Raw genomic sequence first — 18,869 nt, 5'->3', positions numbered from 1 at the left:
TGTATGAATGTAAAAAAAAAAGATACATTTCATTTATCATTAGAGTTGATACAATTGCTTATTTAACTAATTGACCAGACATAAATCAGCAACAAATGTGATACTTGATAATTAGATAATATATTATTATATATTGATAATTAGCCACTGCTGATAGCTATAGGCCTCTGCACAGTAATATGGGCTGGTCTCCATGCCCCCAGCTCTCTATTCTTTTCATTCACTGCTGCTTAATCTACTCACATGACAACACATAGGCACCCATGACTTTTACTTGTGGGACTTTTCCCACAACTATCCAAAGCTGATGACATGACTATTGGCAAAATCAAAACACATTTCACTAAAAATAAAAAAAGAACCTGCACGTGGGAGTTGTGTTGAGTTGCTGTTGATTTGCAACCAAACGCAAAGAAAGAAACAGCATTACATCACTCTTCAGATGGCATCTCTCATCTTGCAGAATGTATTTGCTTGACTGGAGTAATTACCCATCTGACAGAGCCAATGATAGCAGGACAGGTAATAGCTGGTAATTAGCTAGCTGAGTGGCAGCTACCAAGCTTTAGTGCTTACGTCTCTCCAATTATCACTAATTACTAAGAGGATGGAGAAAGGGGCTCCTTTAAAAAAAAAAAGAAAGATTTATACCTGTTATGTCTTTTAAATGTGCATCTGCTGGAATCACTCCTCCTCCCATCATCCCCCTCTCTTTCTCTCTGTCTCTGTCTTTCCCTGTTGTGGATGGACTGTGTCCATTCTTCTGGCGGTTCCTCTGGGTCTCCAAGGCCTTCAGCTTGCGAGCATGTTTGTGACCCTTGTAATGGGCCTCTGCCTGGGTCTGGCCATGACACACACGCACAAATATGCACACATGAGCAGAACAAGCAGAGAGGATAGTCAGTTCAAAGTCCATGAAAAGAATCACTGACATGATTATATTACTGAAGGGCAGCATGAAATCAGTAAACTGTAATCTTTCCATCTGTTCCATCTCTTTGGTTTCACATGCTTCCGTGGAGTTGGGGAAAAATTATGCAAGTGAACATTTGACTCGGAGTAAAAGTCACGTCACCATTTTGATCATCATTGCCATGTTGTGCACAAATGAACATCAGTTGGACTCATGGCATCTCATGACAATCCTCAGAGCTCATTGGCTCGTCCTTCCACTGATTCACTCTGACACAATATGACCCGTATCCGTTATGCTGAAATGACCTCTGAGCCTTCCTTTGTGAGAGAAAACAAATTTGTGGCAGTGTGACAACAGACACATGCAAATTTGAGATTGCAAAATGGCTCTGGACGATTGTAGATAAAGCAAAACTCGCTCTACAAAGGAAGATCAGTTTACAGCAAATAGAAGGGCACCGACGGTGAAACAAAACAACTGAAGCAAAACACATTTATCTTATAATCCACACACACATTAATATTTCCATACAACACAGACATTTCATATGCACTACTTAGTTTAAGGAGTGCACAAACAGTAATAAAATAAAACATTTTGTTTATTATTGTCTTTAATTTTCTATGACAATAAACACTAAATGTATACGATATTTTCTGACAACTTAGCAAACTCAATCTGTGGATGAAGACTGTGAGAAGCAGTTGAAACCTCAAGTAAAAGCTAGTGAGTCACCATTGACAAATGTCAGATTTCCTAAATGTAATCGTACGCACAGTATTGTTATGTATGACAGACAATATCATTACTGCTATGCATCTTTGTAGACATTGTAGAACTCTTTTAACAGAGAAATAAATAAATTAAACTACATACTCTTGGAGAAGAGTTCAAATTGCTAACTATCCAAGACATAAAGTGTTCAGAACAAACTTAAGTTTTAAAGGATAGGTGTGTTGATATTTTTATATATTTTTAACATTTAGCAAATCCCATGAAATGACCAAAAAAAACAATGAATGGATACTAAAAATTACTGTCTGTGGCAAAGGAATTGTATATCTTATTTCATTGATCACATCAGTGAGCCTCTTTGTTCCACTAGATGACAAGTTCTTTCATCACGAGGAACATGGACACTGTAATTTATCTTTAATCAATTCCACATATGCCATGCTGTTGCTGTAAATACTCACTGCAGCTCCAAATGTGCAATAATCAACCACTGAAAATAATCCCCAACAATAGTAGCCTATATTTATTCCTGTGTAAAATTTGCAAAAAAAAAATGCCAGTGTCCAGCTGTTTTGTAAATAAACCCTTTTTTTAATTGTGATACATTTTTAAATATTTATCGTAAGTTAAAATGACACGGTTCATGGCTGAGTGCCACAGACAAGGTAGAAGGAATATGGACTGACTAATGTATAACAGCTTTGGTCTTTTTATGGGATTCTTTGGATAAACCTTATTTACCAATGTAACCAGCCTTACTGTTTAAGTGCATATATTTTTGCCACACTAGTGCTTTTCTGTATATGAAAGACACACAAGCACTTCCAACAGAGTCTGAGTTAGGAACAGTGTCAAAAGACTTCAAATATCTGGCAAGATAATTTGTCATTGCTCAAATTATCGATACAATTTTCCAGGCACACGCTGTGCACGGTGCAGCCACTGATTAAGCACATTCAAATTCATAGTGTGCAGAAGAGATCTTTCAGTGACTGTGCTCATAAAGTGAAGTCTTCCCATCAACACTTTGCCAAAAGCTTGGCCTGTTACACAAACAAAAAGGGCACCACAGTGGGTAGAAGTGTGTGGTGAATACAGGGCTGAACAAAGGGTATATGACCCCTTTGGCTACGTTGAATGTCAGTGCACACTAACCATTCAGCGTGATTTTCAAGTGACTCAGAGGGATGAATCTGCTCCCATCTGCATACTATCTGGCATGCCAGTGTAGTATGAGTTTACTATGTTCCACCATAGTAACTTGTTAAAGAAAAACACCTGGAATAAGAGTCCCAGCATGACAAAACAAATATCCTCAGTAAAAACAAGTGAAGGAGACTGTCAGTACTGCTTGGCCTCTGTTGACCTTGATTCAAGCAGCTTTATACAGTCTGACACCACTGATGCCCAAACGCTTCATACACAGTGAGCAAACTCTGCCCTCCACAAAAGAGAAGCAAAATCAGAATCAGTTGCATGTGATCCTTCAGGCTTGAATCTTTCATGCGTTTTCAGTGAGTTTAGCAATCTTAAAGGAATATTTTGGAATTTTTCTAGTCTATTTCTTATTTTATACACACCGGTTATGTACTGTAATAGGTTTTATTTTCATTCATCCATCTTTATCAAAGTGGACAAACATTTTCAGCTTTTCTTTCTATTAGGGACAAATCCACATCATCATCCAGTGTGTGAAAGCAATCCACTGCTCAGCCAAACTGAACCTGACATTATAGCAGTACATCAATGTGAATTTTAGTTATTACTTGAACCTGCATTAACTAATTTTTCTGCCACTTGGGGACAGCACAACAAGCTGTAAACTCAGAACTGCCATGTTATCACCTTAAGGCTTCTTCAGACTGTGTGACAGCAACAATCGTGTAAACTTATTGGATGTCACATTGTGATGAGTTGTGTATTCATTTTCTGTGGGTTTCCATCAACACATCAAAATGGAGGATTGCGTCCTCATGAGACCAACCTGATGAGCCTCTAGCAAAATGCACTCATGCCCTTCCCTAGTGATACAAAAGATACTGCGCTGTCTCTTCTGTTACTATCAAGGCTTGATTATGTGTTGGCCTGTGCTGTCTCTTGTCCTCAATCTAAGCAGCACTTCAATGACCCAGAAGGCAGTTAGGGGCTGATTTGTGTTGTAAGTTCAATGGTTAATTGCTTTGTTGTACTAGTTGAACTGAGTTGAACTCTGGATGGGAAGCTGAAGCTGCATGTCCAATATGAACAATAAGGGTAGATGGATATAAAAATAAAACCTACTGTATCTACACAAGCAGTGAGGATAAAACACACATAGACTTCAAATATTCGGAACTATTCCTTTAATCGATTTTCTTTGTGGAGTGCAAATTCCAGCCGGTCGTTGCTGCCCCTTGTTGGGACCTGGTACCTGCCTGCAACCTGGTATCCACCTCCTGGGTCAACCAGCACTCTCATCTCAGCTGCAGGTAGCACAGAGGGAGGAGGAGAGAGCCTGTTAGCTAGCAAACAGACTCCCGAAAACATCACTGTTCGTTCAAAAGTAAAGAGCAGACAGAGTGAGAGAAAGAGAGAGAGTGAGAGACAGAGAGAGAGAGAAGGAAACAGATGAGGACGTAAAGTAAAATAATGGGCTTGAGCCAGTGTCCTACTTCCTTCAAGTTTCACAGTTCACACAAAGAAGAATCATTGTCATTCCACCAGGTTCCTCCTCACAATATAAATGCAAATATGTATAAACGAACTCCATAGGAAAGGGAGCCAAATTAATATGAATGGGGAGGTGCGATAAGGAGGGAAAAAAAGCAACAGGACTAGCTGAATGGTTTCCTCTCAGAACCTACTGAGCAAGCAGAAAAATGGAAGAGGTAGAAATATACTGATTGGACAGATAAGAAGAAAAGTCTACTTCAGGATTGTTTTGAGTTCAATGGGATGCAAAGATATTAAATGTGTGATATGTACGTGGATACTTAACTGCAAAGGGTGAACTTAAGATAAATACATCCATGTTTTAAATAATGAACTCTCATCTTTGTATACAGATACCTGCTTTTAGCAAACATCAAGAGAGTAAACTGAGATAGTGCCAATTTAACATTCCTTTCACTTTATCATATTAAATATGCATCACAGTTTGATGACTAACGACTATATCCTGCAGAAAACAAACAGGCAGATAAGAGCTGAGGGAGTCAAAGGTTGCTTTCCACCTTCATGCAGTGTACTAACAATAAATCGTGTCTTTGAACTTTTGACACCTACAATTTCCTAGAGGAAAACTCTAACATACATATCGCACACACATACGCACACACACTGTATTGGTGAGTATCAGTAAACAGGGATGAATGAGTGTCTGACTTACAGTGGAGTTGAAGCGCAGGTGACAGATGTTACAGGAGATGATGGGTTTCTTCTTGGGTAGAGCTACACCAAAGGTGTGGTTGATCACTGCTTTCTGCACCGGGTCCATCTGCACACACACACACACACACACACACACACACACACACACACACACACACACACAAACACATTAGTAGAAAAGCAGGAAACGTTGTTATATAGAGAGTAGTCTAAATATGCAATATGAGAAAGACAATATTCCTTCAAATTCACAAAATTATTTCTGCACTAATATGAAAAATGTTATTAGTGGTAAATCCCTGCAGACCCCTAACAGCCTGGACATAACCTGTTTCAATTTCTCTTCTCTGGAAGGCAACATAGAGCACTGGGCACCAAAATTAGCAGACACAGGAACAGCTTCTTTCCTCTTGCCATCACCTTGAAGAACAGAACCCTGCAACAATATAATACCCACTGTACCTACAAATGATACACTTATTTTACTTTAAAATAAAAAATGTGCAATACCGTGTATATGTATCATTCATTTCAGACTGCTTTCAACTTTCCATACTATCTATTTTCCCACCCATTAGCTTATAACAGTGATAGGTTTAAGTTTAGTTATCTTTGTTCGGCTTGTTGTCCTTGTGTATCTTTCTTAAGACTGTTGTGTGTGAGTTCATTTGAGAGAAACTAGAAACTGGTGTCAAATTCCTTGTATGCATGAACATACTTGGCTAATAAAGCTGATTCTGATTCTGGTTGGAAAATGTCTGCGATGTCCCATTGAATTAATTTATTTCAGTGAAGGCCTGCTGTGTTTGAGTAGCAGGTTTGAGCACTGTAAAATTGAGATAGAACATATTGTTTCTCTGGCGTGATAGCAAGGCCTTCATTTTTTAAATTTTAATTATCAGATTTTATGCATAGGCCTTAAAGAGTACAGATGTGCAACACAATTTCATATTACCACCATATTTCAGGTGAGTGAAGAGCATTTTGTCAGTGTTGATTTAATTTTTCTGATTTAATAAAATTAGAGATTTTGCACTGAAACAACCTGTGATTAAATCAATTATTGCTCTGTTATGTTACAATAAATGTCGATTTCAGTGGTCAAGAGAGCCAAAACTCTATGCTACACCTATACAAAACTTTTGAAGAATCATACACTTATTTTTTAACAGTGAATGGACGCATGCTGAGTATATTTATCACAGTAAAAGTTATTTGTTTTTTAATTACAGCCCTGAATTCAGTTTTTAAATAATATTTTCTGATCACTTCTGTTCATGTGTTTTAGTCCCTACAGTACAGCTGTGTTTTTCATGTCATATTTTTAGCTTTAGGTGCCAGACGGGAATCTTCTCTCAGCCTCCCACATGCCTGATACATTTAGCACTTTGCCTTGACTTGTCTTATTAGGAGTTAATGCTAAATGTAGACTGTGAAAGTCTGCTGCTTTATCATTTAGAGCCAGACAAAAGGTGTGTGTATGTGGGAGAAAAGTGTTATATTTGGGGATGCCTCGGATCATATTTTTGCACCTGATTCAAGGAATTAAATGCTTGGTACCTGCCAATACAGAGTTATGTTGCAATGTTTATGTGCACTTACTCATATATTTATTTACTAACTTGCTTTGAGTTTGGGGAAAATATTTTTAGGTTCTGGTTAGCAATGAAATCTCTAAGTGTCCATCAAGTGTAATGTGTGCATATGGGAAATGTTCTGTCTCACCGTGTTGAAATTGGGGAAAAGGCTGAGCGGCGAGGAGCTGTTGATCCTGAGCGGCAGGAAGTGCTCCAAATGGGCATGAGTCTGCGGCTGGAGGGGTGGACCTGGCAGAGGCAGGGAGCCCAGGAGCGGGTGGACCTGGCTCTGGGACAGCGCACCTAGGATAAACACATGAGCAAGTATGAGAACAGTTTTTTTTAATTTTTACTTAAACTCCTTCTTCATTACATTTAAAACACATTTGTGGATTTCTGGAGAGACAGTTGTCACCGTGTTTCATTTTTGACCGTTAAAGCTGCACATCCTTGTACACAAAGAAATTATGCACACAGCATAAAATCTGTGAATGATTCAGTCTGTAAAGCTTTAATGACATCAATAGTAGCAGAGGATAAATGATGAGAGGCTTTGTGTGGCCTTTTCCTGCTTTATTAGTCCATAGTTTATCTTGACAAATATCTCTGGCCTTTAAACAAAGAACTGGCGTGTGTTTTTGTTATTTCTCTTGCCCTGCTAATGGGTCTTTTAACATGAGGAGAAAATGGCAATGGGCTGATGTTTGTGGTCTAAAGAGACTGACAGACTGTCTTTATTAATGTTTTACATACGTGGGGTTTTTTTGTCTTGAATTTCACCTTTCTCTTTTATCAATTTTCTGTCTTCTTGCATATCTTACTTAACCTCTACAGCCTTTAAAAAAGAAAGAAAAAAGAATCCCACAGCAAATACAGCATCACATTGTGCTTCAAACTCTCCTTTTGCATGACCTCTCTCGTCTCATCACTTAATTTTGTTTGGCCTAAATGCTTTCAGACTGCTCATGCTTTAAAGAGTACGGAGGCTTTGACCTTTGTCTGGACCCAAAGTAAACATTAGAGCGCTGGCATTAGGATGCACAATGCATAAGAGATGGTGATTACAGAATGTAGGCAGATGCCGGTATGCTGAAAGTCAGGTTGCAAAGAGTAAAAGGTTATGTGTAAATGAACACTGAAGTTAAAATCAAAGTAAGTTACAGGTCTGTTTTGTCCTTTATGTCTGCATGTTGTGTTTGTCTAAATCAAACAAAATAGGAAACCAGGCTTTTCATTTTGTTTCTTCTACAGTATCATATGAGGTATTTGTAATACATTTTTCCACCTGAAAGACAGAGCTTACCCTCATATGTAATAAAAATTTATGGTTGTTTTGAATGACCAGTGTTTAGGATTTAGCTTACCTACGGTGGCTGTGAAACTCATGAAAGGCCATCTCTAGAGCCAATGTTCAGTTTGTCCATTCTGGGCTACTATAGAAACATGGTGGTGGAGGTCCATGGAAGAGGACCTGCTCCCTCTATAGATAGATTAAGGGCTCACTTTAAGGTAACAAAAACACAACAATCTCATTTGCAGGTGACTGTACACTAATTAAAACATACTTCTGAATATCATATTCCATTTCTGCCAGTATATCCCTGTACATTTTACACAGGTTTGGCCTCGGTAGGATGAAAAATGTGGAAAGAGGCTTGATGAGATGGCTGAAGGGAGTATTGACTGGTAGGTGAAACCTGATGCAGAGAAAAACTGAATGAAATTGACTGATGAAGATGAGGGAAGATAAAGAGAGAGATGACATTTTTTTAGCTTATATGTTTAAGACCTACGTTTGCTCTTACTGACAAATTTATCCCCAATTAAACAGCCATTTTACCTTCCTAGAGGTGGCTCTAACAGATAAATGAGGTCTTTTATTCCATCAGTTAAAGGTAATTTGGCCTGTTACCAGCTGTGGATGCAACAGTGTCCTGTGGCTTCTGACTTTTTTCCCCTGCTTTATCGAGGTGGCTTTAATGACAATTGTCCAATGACAACACGTTGGCGTTAACGTGCAGTTTTTTAAAATAGATTTTTGCTTTGATTGATTCCTATATTTTATTAACTGTTTTCTGAATGCCAAATTGCCCCTCAGGGACGTGAAAGCTTTACTCCACTCTAATCATTCAATTATTTTATTCCATGAATTACAAAGATATTGAATGAAATTATGAAATAAATGACATTTATTAAAAGCCATAGCATAAAACAGTGGTTGCCTTAAATTTAAAAAAACCCATCAATTATAATAAATGTCAAATTTTTTGATGAAGAGATGGATAAATCTCTACATACTGCAAAGTGACTACAGTCCCACTCAAAGCCCACTGTTGTTATTTCATAGTAAGGAAAAGCACAGCAACAAGAAAAAGATTTTCCATAATTTTCTGCTTCTTTCACCCTTGGATTTCAAGTTTTTTTATCTGATGATGAGGCAGGTTTTGAAAGCTTCTGAGCATTTGCATGTTTTTTTACTGACCTGGTCCCATAATCAAAATGGATTTTAAAGCCTTAGTGGAACAGAGAGACAGAACAGAGAAATGGGAAGAGAAGAGAAAAACAACCTTTTCAGAGTCAAAACTCGCTCAAAATAATTTTATGAACAGTGCTGTAGAGGGAATACTTAATACAGGTGTCATTATTTTCAGAGTCAAATACAAAGTGATTAGAGACCTGATGTCTAGTATCAGCCGAGGCCTACAATAACACAAAATAAAGCAGCAGCAGTGGGTGAAACACACCGCAGTACATCCTGTTTTATCATTCATATTCAAATGCTGCAGGGGATTTTTTTCTGGCAAAAGAGTATCTAAAACCATAACAAATACACATTCTTGGAATATATTCTAAGAAGAATAAATGAAAGACTTAATTCCTTTACCTGCTCAACAGACAGACCAATCAAACTACACCAGTGAGGCACTAACTTAAGACAAGCACTGCTACACAATCACAAATCAGAGAGAAACTAAATTGAACTGCAAACAACAATTATTTTCATTTGTCCGTTCTCTGTTGATTATTTTCTGGATTCACTGATTAGTTTGGTCTATACAATGTCAAAAAATGGTGAACAATATCAATCATTGTTTCCCAAAGCCCCAAGAAGACATTGTCATGTGTCTTGTTTTGTCGTGACTGACAGTACACAACCCAAAGAACCAAAAAATATTCACATATGAGAATCTAGAATCAGAGAGATTTTCTGCTTAAAAATGATGCAAAACCATAGTTGGCAATTAATTAACTAATTGTTGCAGCTCTAAACTGAACTGACCAAAATTGCATGTCTGGATCACCAAAGAAGCAAAGACAAATGAATGAATTTCTCTCTGATTCAAAGCTATGATGTGACACACACAAACAAAGCTATAGAGGAAAAAAAACATGAAAAAAGAAAGACAACAACTGTTGAGGGAAAGACAGATCCCATCTATTTAATCAAATATATGTTGGATTATATGTTGTCTTGTTTTAACACTGCGTCTTCAGTGATTTACAGTCAGTCCTCTGTACCATGCACCATTTAGATTATACTTGGAAATGAGAGGAGTGATTAGATCTGTTTATTACTGCTTATTTCATCCTGCATGTATGATGTGCAGCTCAGATCCCTCTGCAACACACACATAAGTTACAAGTGTTTACTGGCTTGATTTTGTTTTTGATGAATTCCAATTTTATTTAAATGTGCCACCAGGACTGCTCATGTACCGAATGATAATGATAAACTAATGAAGTGCATTGAATTGAGTTACGATGAAGAAGCGAGAAATGATAGGAAGTGGAAGAGAGATAGAGAGAGAAAACCACAGGCAGATGAGAGACAGTTTTTCCCCCTCTCTGCTAGACCGATGTGCTTAATCTGCCTGTCAGTATGACTTTTGGGGACATTGATTCCCTCTCCTACAGAAATCTGAAATTGATCTCATTAATCTCCTACGCATAAATTCACAAAACACAGCAGGGCGAGACGTTTAATTAACTGCATTTTGCACTGAACAAACTAGAAACTGCCATCAACTATGAGGATTTGTACAACATCAGTTGACAAAAGGAACACAATTTTGACAGGACTGTCCCTTTCAAGTGAGTTACCCATCTCGTTTGCACCCGACAAGTGTCACAAAAGCTTCATTCCAGCCAATCTGACAAGATGGACTAAAGCTGTGGTTATATTTGTTTCGTCATGCTGGGAATGTGTTAACCAGCAGGGCTTGATTAGTTTTTATAAATAGCAGCTCATCACTGTAGAATTGCATGAACTCATACTGTGCCTATAACCTAAAATAAAAAGGTTGAATGAGGGGATTTAGAAAATCGTGTTAAGATAGAAAATGACCTCACATACAAGGAAATACACAACACTAGTCTGCAGCCATGTCAGCGGTGCTTTGAGCAAGATGCTAAGGTCATCTTGTTGATGTTTGACAGGTTTAATGTATTGTGTGATAAAACTTGCTAATTAGCACTACACATAAAGTGCAGCTGAGGTTGATGGGAATGCTTTGCATATATTTAGTCAGAAAACCAAAGTATTGGACAAATTAAATTTTGATCTCATGAAGTTTAACCTAAAAAGTCAAGAGATAAGTCAAAAGTTTGACCTGATGGTGGTGCTTCATTAGAAGTCAGGAGAAGTCATTAGGATTCACCCTCTGGGGATTATTAACATCTGGTGTGTACCAAACAGTAATTACCAAGGCTTGAGGCTGAAGCCAATGTGGAAGTACCTTTAAGTGCAATGCTACCAATGACCACTAGATGCTGGCCCCAAACGATCCCTGGCTGTGTTCAACTCGTATTCAACTTCTCTTTAGAAATAGTTTATATAATAAATATATTGTTAAATTATACATATATATCTATATATATATATATATCTATCTATCTATCTATATATATATATTGAATAATGTTTTCGATTATTACAGTCTCAATCTATGAAATTGGGCCCTATCAACGATTAGATTGTCATGAAATTTTGTGGTGGACTGACCAACAGACAACACATCTACTACAAACATGAACAGTGGGTTGGTCACATCACTTTAGATACCACTATACATGCAACTATAAATGTAATTCAACACATGAAAATGAGCCAGTTCCTGCTCACTAATCTGCATTCACTTTCTTTTTTCTATGCAGGAAAATAGCTTCTTCATAGAGGCTTGGAGTGTAGGTCACAGCAGCCAACCTTCCCGTATTGAGAGGGGATGAAAGATTATGAGCTGGAGAAATTACAGCAACGTTAAAAAAAGAACTGGGGGAAAAGCTTAATCTCTATTATTTCCAAGATTAGTCTCTGGGTGACTCAACATCACAGCAATCACAGAGGGAGAGAAATGGCATCTTTTCATGAAGAGCGGAAAGAAAGGGAGGATGAGAAGCTTTCATAGCGGCGAATCAGAGCAAAAGCATCAGAGGAAAGGCTGCTTTGGCACTTTTCATGGTGAATGCATTTCCCAGGATCATCTGTCTGAGCAGGGCTCTCTGTCTTCAGTCTGAACCAATGTGGCGGTTTGGAGGCACTCTCTCACCTACTAAGATCCCCTGATGAGCTTCCCCTGTGTGGTGTTAATGCTTTGTGACATTAACAAAAGAATTAGGGATGTTGCAGAATTTTACTGCATTTAATGTGGAAAACATCCAAAATGTCGCCACAATAATATGATAAATGAATTATGCATCTCTGGATTAAAGCATGGAAGCAGAATGACAGAGACCTAAGCTGATGTGGTGTGGGTGAATCTATAGCAGGACAAAATGCAGACAGGCAACCAGATTAATATGCTCCTGTGAGGACAGTTTTCACATGACATTAGTACACGTGATATATGTTATGGTTTTGGTACTCTACATATGATGGATTGACTCATAATAAACTACAGTGTGTATGTGTTGAACAATAGACCTCTATGGCACAAAAGACTGAGCTATAATAGACTTTGGTCACACAGAAAATGCTTCTTAGTTGGATGAGCTGATCTGTTGCAGCGACCAAAATTTTAATAACAGTCAGCTAAGTCTAAACTGAGTCAGCTACAGCAGGATTTTGACTTCTAAGGTTTCCAGTTGATGAAATGCTGCAGTGATACAGGCTCGTGTTGAGTTGAAACTGAATTGATATCAGCTTGAATACAAACAAACTCTTTAATAAAAACACATTATATTATACAACTCGCCCTTGTTAATAATTTATATTCATAAAAACATTTACTATATATAATAAAATATTTTTTGGGGTATTAGTTGTAATGTATTACCACAGCTGGTTACATATTAACATCCATGCAATCACAGATGACATTCAATTAACAATTATCTTTAACTATACTGCTATGATGACCACCATGAGCTGCTTTCTTTTGGTCCAACTTCTTCCTCCCAGCTGTTTTTAATGCATAACATAAAGCCATCATAAGTGACTACTGAACCATGTATTCCATATGTTGAAGATTTAAAAAAAATAAATAAATCCCACTCACTCTATCTTCACCCAACAGCAATCTTTCTATTTGCATTTGCTCCATAATGGCATGAAGCACACAGCTTTTCTGAATCATAAAACAGAAGTGGTTAGTGTGCTGTGCTTCTGCAGTAATGATGATGCCATTCATTGTTTACACAACAGGCAGAGAACCAGGCATTTATGATGAGTTCTGGAGGATGAATTAGCATCCATTAAAACTGCCATTGACAGCACTGCTAAGCTCTCTCCACAGGAAACAAAAAGGTGGAGAGTGAAGACCTAATTTCCATGATGGCTTAATGTGCTGCCCCCACCTTGCACTATGTGGTCTTCAAATAAATCATCTTTATTGTGACAAAATACATTTAGGCCACGACTGGCAGCCAACAGGCAAATTCTCCCGCTGGCTGTCACTGTCTATTTAAACACATACAGTCGCAGCTGGCAGAGCCGGCAGCTTCGTGAGAATTTCTACCTGCGGGGCAGCATCCAGCCCAGATCAGGCTCCCCGCGGTAATCTGTCCTAGTTTCAACTGGAGCACTGTGGGCCCATTTTCACCCCAGGGTCCATAAACTGCTATTGAATGTGTTCAAGGTGAAATCCAGGACTAGTGTCTGCTGGTCAAAGAAAAATCACGGGATACTGTGATTACTCTGCTAAGCTACAGCAGCTTTTATTATCTGCACAGCAGAATTAAAGCAAAAAACATTCAAGAGAGTCACAATTTATCAGATTTCTACAGTCTTACAGGCAGGGCTGCAGGCACAAAAGAGCAGATCAGCCAGCAAAATGCAATTAATATTTGTAGTCTATACATGCATAATGCAACACAACACAAAGACATTTGACCAGAACTCTCGAGGAGGCAGTCCGTGGAGTTTCCAAAAGGAATCATATTCACAATATCTGGTAATGTAACACTAGTACCAAATGATGTAAACTTACAAACACATTTTTTTTGGTATTTAAAGCAACATAATAGTTGTTCACACTGCGATGTCTGTGTTGTTTATGTAAAGAAAACAGTGTCTTTTGAATGCAGGTAAACGCCAAATGAATTTTAATGTACGTGATGTACTCAGTAGTGATGTGCTGTTAGATTCTGATAAGTTTTTGCATCGTAGCCATGAAGGATAAACTAACAATAAAGCTGATCTGCAGGGAAATGAGCATGAATACACTATTAGTGCTGCTCAGATAGAGCAATGTGTTTCTTTCGCAGAGCCCCTGCCCCTCCATAGCATTCTGCACATTTGTATCAAGCACACTTAAAATAAACTGCCACCATCTGCTTGAATTGAGATAAGCCCGAGTCCATCAGACCTGCTGAACGGCAGTCGGCACATGTGCACCACACATTTATTGATATTTAAAGTCTATCTGCAGCTTTACACGCCCCATGAACTTAGTAATTAGCAGCTTTCTGTTTCAATGCTCTTCTCTGAGCTGCAGTAAAGCTGGCAGTCTGCATGGTGGAGTGATTTTGAAGGATTATGCATAAGCGACTTCAGAGATGAGAATCACAGGATCTCTGCCTACTGGTGCGTCTTGAAAGATGTTTATCAGGGCTACATTAAAGAAGAAAGCTAGTATCAGCACATTCATTACTGAGGTCTTTCCAGTCCTCTTTCATGTTAACACTGTTCATTAAAGAAAAAGCAACAATATATTTAATATTTTATTGAAAACATTTGATCCTACAGAACTAATATCATCATATTTGTTAAAACACAGATCTGAAGGAACAGGCCAAAGGCTCCATGGCTAAAAGAAGCACCTCTTTACTTGAATCTTAAAAGTATTTTGAGCAGTCTTGTTATACACTAACCTAATCATGCAAACATCTTGACAGTGTATTACATAGATCCTAATGGAGAGCACTTTAATTTGTAGTCAAGATTTTTTTGGGCAATGTCATGTCTCTTGGCTGCTGCATATTTTAGCGGGTTTTGCATTTTCTGCTTGATTCTCAAGGCACGTCGCCAGATTTGGAAGCACAATATTTTCATTCATGTCAGCATTTCAGCAAATACCAAAATGTGAAAGCATTTTGCTGACAGAATGTGCAGGTTAAATGTGTGTGTGTGTTCATGTGTGTACATCACAAACTGAAACCTGTGCAACATTTGAGCCATTTAGGAGTTTCTGTAACAATTGACCTCAATCGTTTGTCACCACTTGAAAGAGAGATTAAGAAAACTTGAAAAAATGTCCCCAGTCAGCACCAGCTCAAGTAACAGTAACCAGCCGGAGGTAAAAAATAGTGCAAAGACAACTTCATGCGTGTCAAGAGTAGCTATAGCACCTTTCCTCTGAGAAGTGCCAGTGTCTTTAAGAGTCCTCTCTCCAATGGTGGTAACACAGAAAAAACTGCTTTCAACAGAACAAATGATCATTTTGCTATATCTATTAAAAGTGACTGTTAAGCTTTGTTGTTTTTGTTATCCTTTCTGCATATAGCAAAAACAAACAGAAACATGATATTGTAGGACTCGCACTTTCGAAAAATGTTCTGATTCACTTTGATCCACATGTGAATATGTTGAATAAATGTCATGCCAATCTGCCTATTAGATTTTGTCCGTTTTGGCCTTTTGTTTTCAAGATACTTTGTCATGGAGCAAGGTGTTGAGAGTGTTACTTTGATCAGCAGGTGGTGTGAGATGAAAAGGTCAGAATGTCACTAAAATCAGCAAGAATCATTTTCAAGGCACAGTAAATATTTGTACCAAATTTCATGACAATCTGACCAGCAGTTGTTTTTTGTATAACCTTCTCTGGGCCAAAGTGTTGGACAGACTTACCTACCAACAGACTGACAGACATCAGGGGCTTTACAATAAGTCCATGTACACTATTGCTGTACAATAGCAGAATGTATGCTAAGCCATACACTGAGACACAACATATGGAAAGTGAGCCAGAATGTGGAGCTGTTTGGAAAGGTAGCATCACACAGTCTGATGGCTGTTGACACAAAAAAACACCTGAGACAACCCATCTTACACCTTGAGGAGATGCACATAATGCTGTGCAGGCTCAGCCTTTTTTTATTTTAACCAGTCTATTCATACAAACACTGATGCTGACTCTCCAGAGCAGTGCACTCTCCACTGTTGGAGCTAGTTACAGTAAGAATTTCTTGCATGTGCTGAAAAGCCCTTTGGGTTTATTCAACCATCAGCTTGGTACAACAGCTGGTATCCAGGTTTGTTGTTATGCCATGTAGCACATTTTATTACTATAACCACACTTATCATTTAATATCACTTATTACTGATCACCAAAACAAAAACTGTTGTCCCCTTTCACTTTTTAAATATTTATATAAAATAAACTGTTAAAACCCTGTCTTCTCTATTTCAGTCTACCTCTCAAACCAAACAACAGCTTTTTAGCATAACTTTCCGAATGCCCATCCTCCATTGTCCTCAACCATGATACAATTATTACTATTTTAATATCCTTGTCAATAACACATCTAGCCATTTTGCAATTGAATTCCTAAACATTACTGATTCATTCAATCTGGTGCAGCATGTCTCTGATTCATCTCATACCCAAGGCCATAATCTAGGCCCTCTCATTGATAGACCTTCTCTGATCATACATTTCTCCAATTTGACTCCTGCATCCAGGCAACTTCTCTAATTCAGAAGCTATCAGTATGTTTTCACATTTTTAATAACCAGTCTGCTTCAAAGTTCACATTTATCCTCTGATTTATATAAGAGCCTTATTAAAACCTCTAACATTAATGATCTGACCAAAAATTTCAATAACCTGTGTTCCTTGGCATTAGAAATTGTACCTATTACGACAAGGTCAGCAGCAGCCACCAACTCATCTTTGTGGATAAATGATGCTATCAACAGCTGTAAGCAGGACTGCAGGAGGGCTGAGCACAGCTGGAAAAAGACTCAATGTTCATTTTGAAAGAGCTTTTGACTTTACTCAGTCAAAACATCAAGGATGCAAAAAGAATTTACTACTCAGACTTAATTACTACTTAATAGTCATAATCCCTGAGCTCTGTTTAGCACATTCAATCAGCTTGTGCAACTTGCTCATGCTGTTGCCTCTGCCACCTCAACTGAAGATCATGCATTGTATTTATCATTTTTTTCCTACCTTTCATTGACCTGACTGTACTTATTATTATAAACATTTCCCTCACCTCTGGTTATGTCCCCAAACAATTTAAAACAGCTAGTGTCCAGCCCCTTATATATAAAACCCGGCCTTGATCCATCCATTCTGAATAATTTTAGACCCATCTCAAAATTACCTTTCATTTCCGAAGTACTGGAAAAACTCGTTGCTAGACAGCCTTCTATTATATATATTATATCTAATTTCAATTTCACCAATTGCTCCATGCTCATTAATATACTAAATCAGAGGTCTTCAACAGGGGGTCCGCGACCTCTAGGTCCGCGGAGCTACTGCAGGGGGTTCGCGAAGGTTTTGTTGATGAGACATTTTTTTATATTCCCCCTTGCAACTTTTTCCACAAATTGAAATGTCTTTAAATACACATTAACATGAATCCAACACACTGTAGTGAACCGATAAATGGAGGCAGAAGACGTCTTTCAGTCAGCAATGCACACATTCAGCGACACACAAGAGCTCTTTCAAGCTGGGCACCGGTTCATTCATAACACCTGTCCTGCCAACAAGGAGGACCTGCCCCTATCGCTGTTGTGCAAATCACAAGTTTAAAATAAAAACACGAATAGCCTATATTAACCTGTGTATTACAGCCATCCCAACTCTCCAAGAAGTTCCGGGAGTCTCCCGCATATTGATAGCAGCTCCCTGATGCCACCAAATGAGATCCAATCTCCTGGAACCTGGAGTGAGCAAGAGGACGAACTAGAGAGTGATTGCGCGCGGGTGTGTGCATTTGTGTGACCGATCGCACCCCCACCCCACATGGACCAGCACCGATCACAACCCCCACCCCGGACCGACACCAAGTGTAACAGGAACCCCACCCCCAGAACGGACCTCCCTGAAACGACTTTTTGGAGGTTAGGATATCTGGTATTATTTGAATATCTTAGTATTGAATGCACAATAACAAGGTACATTTATACATGGCACTATAGGACCAGTTTAATATAAAACACAATAATTACTATATATATAAGTTGGGGGTCCCCGCTCCATCTCTCCATCAGTTTGGGGGTCCTTGGCCTGGAAAACGTTGAAGACCCCTGTACTAAATACACGTGCTGGTACCTCAGGGAAAGATGTTGTAGTATTTATGGGTTACTATGTGTCCTCATCTGCTCCACTGTTATACGGGGTAACCCAGAGAACAATCCTGGGTCCTATTCTTTTGACTTTTGGCTTCCTTTGGGCCAGATAATCTGTCACTTTGGTTGTATCCTATCATTATTACGTGGACGACACTCAGCTATATTTTTCAGTAAAACCAGATGATTATAGCAATCTAGACACTCTCCAGAACTATTTAGCTGCCATAAAAAACTGGATGTCTCTCAACTTTCTTCAATTAAATCCTGATAAAATGAGCATCTCAGTGTTGGCCCTGAAAATACCACAAATGGCACCTTTCAATGTCTTGGCCTGCTTGACCCCTATGTCAAAACTAATGCTAGGAATCTTGGCATTATATTTGACCTCAAGTTGAATTGAAGTTATGGTAAAGCCACTAAAACCAGTAATGTGTGTGTGTCTAAGCAGGATGTGGGGACTTAAATCTGCAAACAAAACAAAATTCCCCAATCTATTCATTAAGGTTAGTGATAGTGTCGGGGTTCA

At 38.5% G+C, this 18,869-nt stretch overlaps 1 protein-coding gene across 1 annotated transcript in view; it reads right to left on the bottom strand.

Annotated features, from left to right (window-relative positions):
- Window positions 1-18,869, bottom strand: part of LOC128381500 (zinc finger protein 385C-like) — a 38,983-nt gene that overhangs the window by 2,818 nt on the left and 17,296 nt on the right. The window contains exons 2-4 of the mRNA XM_053341524.1: window positions 6,746-6,900; window positions 5,019-5,126; window positions 652-841 (exon numbers count right to left, since the gene is read on the bottom strand). Of these exons, the coding sequence (XP_053197499.1) occupies window positions 652-841; window positions 5,019-5,126; window positions 6,746-6,900 (453 nt within the window). The remainder of the gene's footprint in view (window positions 1-651; window positions 842-5,018; window positions 5,127-6,745; window positions 6,901-18,869) is intronic.

The sequence above is a fragment of the Scomber japonicus genome, chromosome 20 (assembly GCF_027409825.1).
Source record: "Scomber japonicus isolate fScoJap1 chromosome 20, fScoJap1.pri, whole genome shotgun sequence".
Classification (NCBI taxonomy): domain Eukaryota; kingdom Metazoa; phylum Chordata; class Actinopteri; order Scombriformes; family Scombridae; genus Scomber; species Scomber japonicus.
The sequence above is the reverse complement of the archived record's forward strand: the minus strand, read 5'-3'. Positions and strand labels throughout refer to the sequence as shown.